General features: G+C 26.8%; 1 protein-coding gene across 4 annotated transcripts; it reads right to left on the bottom strand.

Moving 5' to 3' along the window:
* Window positions 1–226: 226 nt before the first annotated feature.
* LOC115706939 (MADS-box protein SOC1) lies at window positions 227–12,047 on the bottom strand. Of its 4 annotated transcripts, XM_061114429.1 has the most exons (9): window positions 11,614–11,920; window positions 11,081–11,116; window positions 10,769–10,978; window positions 3,396–3,477; window positions 1,725–1,792; window positions 1,506–1,605; window positions 1,225–1,266; window positions 938–979; window positions 227–720 (listed from the first exon to the last, which is right to left on the bottom strand). In XM_061114429.1, exons 3-9 carry the CDS (start codon window positions 10,948–10,950, stop codon window positions 529–531), a joined length of 708 nt encoding a protein of 235 aa, XP_060970412.1. In that variant the 5' UTR covers window positions 10,951–10,978; window positions 11,081–11,116; window positions 11,614–11,920; the 3' UTR covers window positions 227–528. The 4 variants fall into 4 exon arrangements, with proteins under 4 accessions (XP_060970412.1, XP_060970409.1, XP_030490578.1 ...); XM_061114426.1 differs by lacking the exon at window positions 11,081–11,116 and having other exon boundaries at window positions 10,769–10,982; window positions 11,920–12,047; XM_030634718.2 differs by lacking the exon at window positions 11,081–11,116 and having other exon boundaries at window positions 11,614–11,810.
* Between the last annotated feature and the right edge of the window lie 514 nt (window positions 12,048–12,561).

The raw sequence follows: 12,561 nt of genomic DNA, 5'->3' as shown, positions 1-12,561 counted from the left end.
TTTTTTTTCTTTGCCCTATTTTTTTTTTTTTTGAAGTAAATCTTTCTAACCTGGCATTTCCACTGAAATGAGAATTGGTAAAAGACAGTACCATATTGTTACCAAACCAGTACTGGTGCCACTATTTTTGTGGAAAATTAGTAGAACCCCTTAGCCCAAGCTAGCTAACCTGACCTCCACATACATATATAACAATAACGCAGAAATAGTATTTTGGATGCTGAAATGAATGGAACCATAGAATTTCATCAACAGAATGCATTGCGTTAATTATATATGTAGTCAGTTAGTAGTTTCTGATGATGATCGCAATATCATGGATCTTACAATTAGTACACGTATTGCCATTTCAAAATGCTATAGTTTATTATTATATACTTGCAGTGCAAGAATATATATAAATATATATAGAGACATAATTATATGGAGGTAGAATAATTATAATAATAATCTTACAGGTTATATATATGTGGAAAAAACTTAAAGCGCAGTATTCTCAGCAAGCTTATCTTAATTTTAAGCTTATGATCATTTCTTTGGAAGTAGACGCTTTAATCTTGTTTCTGGTAGCCCAATGAATAGTTCAGTCTCCACATCTGAACTGGGATTACTTTCTGTGTTGTTCAAGTCCTCTATCTGCTTATGGTTATTATTATTATTATTATTATTATTATTATTATTATTATTATTTGATGCTTGAACCATCGGTTTAATACCATACTGCAAAAAAATCAAACAAACAAAAATGATTAGATGTGCCAAATTAAACTGTATAAGTAAATATGTACATATTATTAAATGGCAATGGTAATTAGTAATGGAAAGACTCATGTATATAGAAAGGTCCTTTTAATTGGAATTTATAATGACCACAAATTCTATTCAACTGGAGCATAATAATGCAAATAATTATAATTATAAACAACCAGTTACCTACCTTCTCAGAAAGCCTTGCATTTTCAGATGTTAGGGCTTTTTCCTGAATTTTATTAGAATATAAAATGGACACAAGAAAACATAATGTTTAGATTCTTCTTTCGGTGAAAAAATAAATAAATAAAAGAAAAAGGCAAGCACTAATAAAATATACAACAACTCATATTAATTTCATATTTTCTCCATTAATTCTTTATTATTCCACAAGCAAATTACTAAATCATTATCTCGAGATAGAGTGAAAAGAATAAACATATATATATGTAGAGGCTGTCTCATTTTAATTACCTTTTCCTTAAGTATCTCAATCTGGTCTTTGAAAACTTGATTCTGAAATATATAAGATAAATACAAAAATGAGTTTTTCATTTAAAAATGAGTGACTAATTTACTGTCAAAGATGATGTTATCATAGTGTGCTTTTATACACTATTCAAAATATGATAGTGTTGACTATATATATATATCAATCTCTGAATTAGAGTTGAGGCAATTAACAATAATCAGCAGTAATAACAAGATATACATAAATAAATTTTTGTATATGGCTTTGTGATGTATATATTAACCTTTCTTGCTCGAATTTTTGTTACACTCTTCTCCAACTGTTGTTCTACTTGTTGTAGTTCTTCAAGGGAGCATGAACCCAGACCTTCTCCCAAAAATTTCCTGAGGCATTAGTTTCCCAATTCAAAGTTTTATATAATATTATACATGTATATTTATATATATGCCTTTATTATTAAATGAGTACAAGAAAATCAAGTCATTGAGCTTAATTAGCTAACCGTTTGGAGATTTCAAGAAGCTCTATCTTCTTCATCATGGCAGTTGCTTCTTGTTTCAAATGCTGCAACTTTAGAATTTACCATTTATACAAGTCAGACTCAACAAAATAATGTGCCATTTACCATTTAACAGCATATATATTCTCCAACCCAAACACACCTCTTCAACTATAACACCAAAATTGTATAATATTTTTAGCACTATATTAATTTTCTTTTCTAACAATATAACACACACACAAAATATATACTCTAATAAAATACATCAAATAATTATATACATTATTAATATTAAACGTCAAAAGCTCATTTTGCTGCTTCCACTAAATTTACTGGGATATATTAGACATGATCACCAAATATATAGGATAGGTTTTAGTATTTGGTTGGAATGTTTTTTTTTTTAACACAAAAATTATATTTTACAGTCTCTATTTCATTTCATTAAAGAACTTTAGTTTGTAAAGAAAATAAATTAAAAATAGCTTTATTGATAGTTTGATGTTTCATCTTATATACAGCAGTTAACCCACTTTTACAATTGGAGTACAACTAATTAATTAGAGTTATAATTATAGGCTAATTAAATGGTATCTAAAAATGTTCATAAGAAATTCTAGAGTAAATATTCTACAGATATCTAGAGTAATGTACTCTACAAATGTCTAAGAAGTAGCCTTAATTAAAGTAGGCTAGAAATATATTATATATATATATCTGTTGAAATGGCATGGGCAGGAAAATTACAGAGGTTGTTTGACTTTACAGTTTAAAAATTGTTTTCTGTTTTTTAAAACTGAAAACAGTTTTTAAGAACTATTAGGAGTCGTTTGGCAAAATTTTTTAAAAATTGTTTTTTAAAAATTGAGTTTTAAAAAACTAGAAAACAGAAAACATCAAAATGCTATTTTCAATCTTCAAAAACAATTTTTTTTTATCTAACATATTATATTTTATATTTTGCTCACATACTCGGATCCTAGACCCAAAATCATACCCAAACCTAGACCCGGATGGTGCTAAAATATTGATTTTTTTTCATAAGAAAAAATCTAAAAACAGTTTTTAAAAATATGTGCCAAACACCATAAAATTTTTAAAATAACAAAAAACTGTTTTCTATTCTCACTTTTAAAAACACAATTTCAAAAACTGAAAACTGAAAACACAGCCAAATAAGCTCATAGTTTTGTTAGAGTTTCTTGTTGTTTTTCAAATCAAATCTTATGTGCCAGTATTGTTTTCACTGAGTTTATGTTTATGTTGTTAGACAATTTGTCTTCTTAATAAAATTTTATTTCTATTCAAAATAAATAAATAAATCAAATAAATATATATTTTATTAATTCTTTTTAACTATGCTATAAAATTTAGCACTTCAAAAAGCAATATATAGATTCACTTCAAAAGTGTCATTAATTAGAAATCTAATTATTAACAGCATTGCTATGATACATTTATAGTGTTTAGCACTACGATTAACTGTCGTCTTATAATTGATTAGTGATTTCTTATAATATTTTTAAAGTAAAACAAGTTAAATCTGATAATAAATTACACTAATAACGATATTATACTTTAATTTGTTTTACTAGTGCAAGTAATAACGATATTACATATCAATCAATTAATTAATTTTATTAAAAGAAGCAATAATTAATAAGGGAGAACCTGCATGGTTTGTTCAACAGATTTGTTGTGAGTTTGATTGTCCTTAGTGTGCTTCCTATAACGTTCTATCGTAGCTTGCATGCTGAGAAAATCAAAACACGTTATAATATCAGTAATATCCTATATATATTTATATACCACATGTAAAATGAAAAACATCTATAAAAGTAGAAAAATTATTGTTTTAAAAATATATTAGACTAAGCATGCATATGCAACTAAAGCCAGGAAAGTAAATCAGCAACCTAGCTTGAATTATAAGTACGTACTGCAAGGATAAACTAGACAAAAACGCCAAGAATCAGACAATAACAAATTATTTGGCCTCGACAAAGAAAATCTACTAAAAGTAATTATATAACTATTGGACTTCTAGCAAGATATGGCAGATAATATAATTATGTATCGTCACAAGTGAAAATTTATGGAAATATAAACAATTTATGATGACACTGGAAATTTCTAGTAACATAAAATCCAAGTGATCATAGCTCAAGGTTATATAAAGACTAAATTTCATCTCCCTCCTAGGACTAACTTATCACTATTTGTATAAAAAAGTCTTAGATAATGTTTGGGAACTTAATATACCAAATATATAAGATGCATGAATTATTTCAATTTATTACTAATTAATTTTTGAAATATAACTTCATACATCTTCCCATACACCTCACTCTATTCTACATTCTCCACAACAATTGTATTCTTAACATAGAACTAAACAACAAAACTCTGACAAGCATTCGATTCACATTCAAAATCCAATCAAGAAAAAAATTGTTTATAATTTGGAGATAGTGAGTCAAAAAGAGTCACTTGAGTTCGAACTCCACTATCTTGAGAAAGGTATTTGGGAGTCTCTTATTAATAATGTCTGGAAACTTAATATCATATATATATAAGTTACATGAGTTGTTACTTCACTATTCATATATTTTACAATACACCTCATGTCTCTACTACTTCCGCATTCTAAATTTGGATTAAGTCTTTTAAAAACTAAATATAACAGATATCTATGTAGCCTAAGCCTATACTAAATCCTAATATGGATCACAAATTAAGCCTATCAACTATGGTTAAAACCATATTATTATATGAAAAGTAAGAAAATTAATGAACTATAACTAATTAACAACAGAAACGTACGGTAACTAATTACTTGAAATATGCATGAACTTCAAATGAACATATCACTGAAACACGTCATATCATATGCAGCTTAATTATTGTAGAAAGAATAATGACTGCTTAAGTAGCTTGGACATAATATTCCAGAATATAAAATTAATAAGGTCTTTTTATAATAAGGAACCGATTTATGTATGTGATTATATGTAGCTTGTTTTGTTCAGATGAAATTAAAAGGTTCAAACAAACCAATTACGGCCTCCTAGCTATGCAAAAACTTAGAATATACAATATCAAATCATTTTTTGTACATGTTTTTCATTTAATGGTTGAAATGGATCGCAGTACGTCCTATATATAACTTAGACCATACTCAAAGAGCACAAAAGAAGATTGACTATGCTATATATATTTATTTATATATCTATAAATATATATATGTTTGGTAAGGAATAAAAGTAAAAATGAATGGAGAGCAAAACACATTTTCTGTGTTATTAATTTGATATTATCAAATTGGAAAATAGAGAGGAAATTAATCATTGAAATTACAATATTATCCTTACTAATATAATTATATATTATATTTATATAATTATTTTCTCTTTCCTTGTGGAGGGATGAAAAATAATGGGTTGGCCTATCTCTATCATACCAAACAAAGGATTCCAAACTCTCTTTTAATATGTTTCCCTCTATCCCTTCTCCATCCACCTTTCAGTCTTCTCTATCAAGCATAATGTTAAATAATTATTAAACAAACCGAATTAGTAAAATTAGTCAACCTAATGACTACGACTATTTCTAAACAAGGATAGACTGGTTTTGGAAATTTCAAACAAGTAGAAAACAGAAGAAGAAGAAGAACACTAAACATAATCTTGACAAATAAAGTATTTATTAATTTTTTTCATGAGACAACACTAGAGTAATAAACATTGTAGAAGTAATGATGCATTGCATAATTCAAGTGTACTACTATTTAGAACTTATGTGTGATGATATGACACTACAAAAAATCTTATTTTTAGTCATAACAAAATTTTTGACTAATGATGAAAAAATTGTGGCTAATTATAAATTATTATTATTGTGTTGTGACTAAAAGGTATGTGGCTAAAAGTGTTAGTCGCAAAAATTACAATTTGTTGTGACTAAATGTATTTTTAATCATAATATTTGTTATAACTAAAACTAAATTAGTGACAACTTACAACTAAATATTATGTTTTAATCACAAGTAATTTTTTGTTGTGACTAAAAGTCACACACTACAAGAAATGTCACTTTTACCAGTACAGTTCGTTATTGCGCTGGTAAAAGTTGCATTTCGCAAACTGCACTAGCAAAGAGGTCAAAGTTTTACCAGCGTACATTTGCAGTGGCTAAAATCTAACTTTTACCAGCGCATTTACGCGATGGGAAAAATCATTTTTTCCAGCGCTTTTCATTTTATGCTGACAAAAGTTCTAATACCAATATTGATTTGCCAACCCCATTTTGCCAACACATCACAAGTAAATTCTATTTTACCAGCGCAATACCAACTTTTGCCAGCACAAAAATGTACTAGCAAAAGTGACTTTTCTTGTAGTGACATTTAGTCACAAAATTTTTATATTGTGACTAAAAGGTTGTCACTAAAAATAACTGTTGTTTTTTGTAGTGTGAAAAGAAAAATATATAAAATGAAAACATATAGCATCAACATTTATAAAAGCAAACCTCTTGCTAAAATTAATAACAATCATAATCCTCCAAATCAAAAGGGTTACAGAAATAAATAAAAATAAAAAATCCTATATTAAAAATAAATTGTGTTAAGTAGCAATAATTTATTTTTATTTTTTTAAAAAATAAAATAAATATTTAGTTATATATTCATGATCATTATTAAAAATGTCGAAAAGGAGATTTAACTCATCTCATATACCCTTGAATCTTAAGTCATGAGGACCTTAATATGCTAACAAAAGGTTTATGGCTTGCTTCTTATACATATTAGTTTCCTAGCAATTCTTTTCAATATCTTATTGTAATTAACCAAATATTTATAAGAATAATCAACTAATTAAGTGGAGGAAGTAAGGATGATTTCTCTTGTAACAATACAATAAGATAATTTACACATATACAACACAATTTGTAGGGTCAAATAATTTATTATATATTTTTCCAATTATTATTAAAATTTACTATAAAATGGTTACTCATATGGTACAAGTGAATTGTGGATATCTAATTAATTAGTATATTAATACATATTTTTCCTAAATATAAATATCATTATTGTCATTTTTCCTAGATATATATAATAAAATATACAAATTAATTTCTCTTAATTAATTAATCGGAGAATTCATAATTGAAAACTGAATAAAGGATAGTACATGCTCCAAAAGTAGGAGTGCACATTCCCTTGTATTATATACTTATAATTTTGTCTCTCCACATTCTTGATTCTCACATTACTCTCTCTCGATCGTACGTGACTGTCTCTCTCCTCATTCCCTATATATCAAACATAATATTATTTGTTTTATAAAATAATGCTAAAACCGATCGAAACAATAATATTTAAGATGTTGTGTATATATGACACATTGTATTAAACTAGCATTGACATATAATACACACCTAATTATAAAGAGAAATATTAATACGTTTTAGTCATGTTTAGTACCTTTCAAAATATTTATAAGTGTAATTAAATATCGATTTCATATAATTAAATATAATAATTTTTAAAAAAATACCGTTAATCAATCAAAAGGTATCACCTCTAAATAGTACTAAAGACATTAGTGCCTAATAACAATAATGCTCAATTATAAACTAGCATGATAGCATCCCTTCCCCAGTGAGAAATAAAGTAGCTGGTGTTCATTAACACTTGAGTGTATATTATAAATGTATCTATACCTACTCTGCTCTTAAATTAAAGCTATTTTAGTTTCTAAATCTGATAAGAAAAATTAAATAAACATTGGATCCTGGGCAACGAATTAAGAAAAGGAGGTCCTACCGATGATGATGAGGCACACGGTTTACATTACATGCAATAATCAACCTAACTATATATATGTCTAAAAAAGTTAAGACCGACCAATAATGTCATATTAATTTTCAACCTCTTCTTACTTCAACATCCAATAACCCTATTAGTCCTCCGTACAAATAGGATGATCGAAGCTAAATCCCAACAAATTAGGAAATATAGTTTATATGATGAACTCTACTAAGTGCCTATATTTCATATTTAATATTTATATATATATGTCTTTTTCGCTCGACTGTCTATGAAAAACCAGTTAGTAATTAAGCCCTGGTCATTAAGGAGACATATATTTCTTCTCTAGTAGTTTTCTAAATTCATATATATATATATATATACATATATTATATAAGGAAATTAAATTACAATTAAAGACATGCTCTTTTATTTTTTTTTTTGAGAGAAAAGACATGCTCTTTATGAGATGTTCTAATAAATTATATAAAATAGAAATAAGATGCTGTTTTTAGTAGTACGGACGATAGCACATCTACCTCTGCAAACAAGGTAAAGTAGACATGGTATTCTAGTACACAAATTAACAAGGTAAAGTAGTAGAATATTAGTTCTTTTAATATTTTTACACCCTAACAGTACATTCTTTAAAAGAATGTTTCAGTACATCCTTATTTGTTAAAGTGTTTAAGAAATTTTTTATACTTGTAAATTTTTAAAAACTTAATAATTCATCGTATCAAAATAAAGTTCATGCAATTTTTTATCAAGCATATAGAAAAAAAAAATAGTCATGCAATAAATTAAATATTTAAACCTTATTTTTAGTATTATAAATTATTCAAAAAATTTAAAAAATTTACAAGTAGCTTTAAATAACTACAATTTACATTATTATAAAAATAAAAATATTCCTTTAAGTGAGTATCTATAAAATTACCCTAAATTAAATATATATGCTATACATACTATAATATTATACATATTATAATGATTCAATAAATACTTGATCATTTATAATTGATTATCAAGAAGAGCAAGAGAGGTGACTAATATTGACATAATAATTAAAATCTTCATGAAATCAATAATAATAGAGAAAAGTACACTCAAAAAAAATAAATAGAGAAAAGAGTTAGTTAGTGTGGATTTTGATTAGAAATAATTAAAATATAAAAATTAAAATAGAAATAGAATAAAAATAGGAATCAAATTAAATTAAATTTAAAATACATAAAAAATTAATAAAATATTATTTAATTTTTTCTCGTTGTGCATTGTATTGATTTTTCTTTTCATTTTAAAATATAAGAATCATTCCACCAAAATAATTGAATATTATTACAATGACATTTCAATACTTTAAAAATCAAGCAAATAAAGAAATAGAATAAAATATATATTTTTTTTTTCATTTCATTACCTCCAACCAAACACTCCCAAAATTCAATTCAAAACTTCAAATAATTAATGAAAAAGAAAATGCTTAATAATTCATCACCTTTGTGTTGCTTTTAATTATTACAGTTTACATGTGCAAGTACTGTATTAAAAATAATCTAAACCAAACAATTCCAACAAATCTATACAGCTTATAAAGTCCTTTATATTTAGTTTTTTGGTTTAGAGATAATGTGTTATTATTTCATGATGTTCAAATAATATAATGCATGCATATTAATTACCTGCATATGAAGTGAGAACATATTTAGTAAAAATGTTTATAAGGAGCCAAAACTATGGTACTAGTTAATTTCTATATTGAGGTCTATCCATTTTCTTATTATTATTATTGTTATTATATTAGAAGATAGTAAATACCAAAGTAAATATCCTAAATTGGTCAGACACACAACTTATAATAGTATAGCTATAAGAAATAAATCTTGGCCCAGTACAACTGACTCCCCCAAAAACACTATATATAGTTCAATTCACCCCTTCAATGTTAATTATTGTTCTTCAACATCTCAGTAAACTATAATAACTAAAACAAACAACCTAAAAACTTACAAAGTGAAAAAATTAAATCAATAAATTATCCATTAGACAAAGTATTTTACTTTCACAGAATGTATTTCGTGATGTACGGCAGTCGTTAGATGGGTGAGTTATTTGATTTGATAGGGCTGAGGTTGATCTAGGGGTAATTAGGGTTAAAAAATGGTAACGTACTCTGAGACCTATCTAATGTACCCTAAGACCCATCTAATATACCACGAAATACATTCTGTAAAAATACATTACAAGACAAAATTGTGTCCCTATATATTGTTATAGTATTCACCCTTGTAAGGTTTCAGTACATAATATTGGTTATTACCCCAAATGATCAATATATTATCCCACTGACATTTAATAAACATCTGTTTTAATCTAGTCATTTCACAAACTGACCACAGTATTGGCAATATACACATATATCTCTACACATTTACTTATAAGATCAGTCAATGAAGGAAAAAAGTACTTTTCATTTTTTTTCTACTTTTGTATATGTAGCGAAATAAATTACCGTACAAGTAGATAATTACTATGAGCTGTAAATTTGATGGAATCACAAAAACGAGCTACAGTACGTTTATTAAACTTCTGGCCAAGGAAAGAATCATAATATATATATATAAATAAATATAGTGGTTAAAATTAAATATATGAGATGTTGCGACAATTCTATATTTACACTACAAACTTGCAACTTCAATTATATACAGCTAAAATTAATTATGATTTACATCTTTGAAAAATTAAAAGCATTCCATTCAATAAAATCGTGCTAATGAAAAAGACAAATTAATATAAAGTAAGAGAGTTAGATGATGAAACCTTGAATTCTATTTGTTATTTCTACTTCTTCTTCTTTATTTTTCTTTTCCTTCTGATTAATAATATTGACTACTACATTTGATTCTTTGAATTAACGGATCTAGGATTTGGTTTTTATATTCCATGAAACGTACCAAAAAAAATATAATAGTCAAAATAAAGAAAAGACTACTTACATGAAATTTAATTATGAAGTCATGCATGAAATTAAAATATATATATTGTAAAAGATTAGAGAAGGAACAAAATAGCTACATTAAGATCAGGATCATGATGATGCAATGTAACAAATTAATTACTATGCATATTTAAGGATAAGAGAAACATATACATACATTCACACAAATATATATATATATATAAATATATATAGCTGGGGTGTGTATTATTGATATCATCTTACCTGGAACTAGCAAATTCATTGAGTTTTCCTCTTGGGGAGAAGATTATAAGAGCCACCTCAGCATCACAAAGAACTGAGAGCTCAAAGGCCTTCTTCAGAAGCCCATTTCTCCTTTTAGAAAACGTCACTTGACGGCTTGTGGCATTCTCTATGCGCCTCATTTGAGTCTTCCCTCTCACCATTTTTCTTGATCGACCAGCAATTAATTTTCTTTAAAAAAATGAAAAAAAAAATTACAAAACAAATACAAAAATGAATGAATATAAATATATAATGTTAAAAGAGTTGAAATTTAGAGGAATGAAATCATACCCAGATGGGCAAAACTTATAAAACCCTGAAAGGCTTCTACTTTATGTGAAAGAAGAAGAAGAAGAAGAAGAAGAAGAAGAAGAAGAAGAAGTGAATCAGGTTTGAGTAAGTTAACTATAGCTAGTTGTTATCTATATAAATTATCTTAATTCAAAGATTGCTCTCGACACAAAAGAAGAAGAAGAAGAAGAAGAAGAAGAAGAAGAAGAAGAAGAAGAAATTATATGAATAAATAAAGTAAAAACAAAAATGTGAGATAATTAAGGGATAAGACTTAATTGGGAGAAAAAGGCATGTCTTACCAAATTGGCAAAAAAGAAAAGATACCCAGATAGCCTTTTGAGAAGAAAAGCCTAAATAGGAATTTGCAAAATAAAGACATACGGAAGAAACCTATTGTTTTTCCTTCCGACCACCACAATACATATATGTATATATAGTATAATTGTATTATATATCTGTATATATAAGAGCTGTGTGAGTTTATTATAAATGAATTAAAGAAAACTGCAAAGACAAATTCACAAACACACCTTGTTCAGCTCCAACGATTCTTAGTATGCTAAAAATGGAAAGATCTAAACTTGAAGATAATGAAACCAGAATTTTACCAAATAGGAAAATAATAACCCCCAATAAAAGAGCAATAAACAAATAAGAGAAGTGAGAAACCAGCAGGGGAAAGTATCATTTGGATTATTATTATTATAATTTTCCAAAAGAGAAACAATAATAATAATAAACAAAAATGAACAAGAGTATAGAAAGAAAACAAACAATTAAATTAGGAAAAAAGATTGGCAAGTTGATTGACTTGGTTTGGATCACAAAACCTACCTTTTTTTCTTTCTTTCTTTCTTTCTTTCTTTGTTGTGTATTAGTCTCACTCACACACACCCCTTTCCTCTCTTCCCCTCTTTCTTTAGTTGGATAAATTTCTCGAAACCCCACCCTAGAAAAGTAGCAACTAAAATTTCAATTATTATAATTTATTACTACTGTGGCTGTGACCAAGTATAGTGATAATTAAAATAAAAATAATAATAATAATATACAGAGAAACAAACCTAATAATTTGTTTTGCTTGTTTTGGTAAAAATTCCAGAATCTACACCAACAAAAAGAAGACTCGATAGAATTTAGAAAAAAATATATATATTTTTCTTACATAACCAAAAAAAAAAAAGTAAAAAAGAAAAAGGTATTATATATGTGTGGTGGCGAGGGATTGTTTTGGGTGCCGTTCCTGTTACTGTCCTTTAACTTCTTTTGTTACTTCTATTTTAGTAAAATGTCATTATATTATTGATAATGGTGGTGTTGCATAATGTCAAAAGAAAATGGAAAGAAAGAAACTTTAAAAAGGAGCAAGTGAGATAATATGACTGAGTTCAAATCCTAAATGAAAGAGTAAAATTGGGAAGTGACGTACAATAGATAGGAACACATCAACATCGTCCGTACTATATGGTACACGAACG

This window comes from Cannabis sativa, chromosome 1 (genome assembly GCF_029168945.1).
Source record: "Cannabis sativa cultivar Pink pepper isolate KNU-18-1 chromosome 1, ASM2916894v1, whole genome shotgun sequence".
Lineage (NCBI taxonomy): Eukaryota > Viridiplantae > Streptophyta > Magnoliopsida > Rosales > Cannabaceae > Cannabis > Cannabis sativa.
Note: the sequence above shows the minus strand (reverse complement) of the source record. Positions and strands in the feature narration are given on the sequence as shown.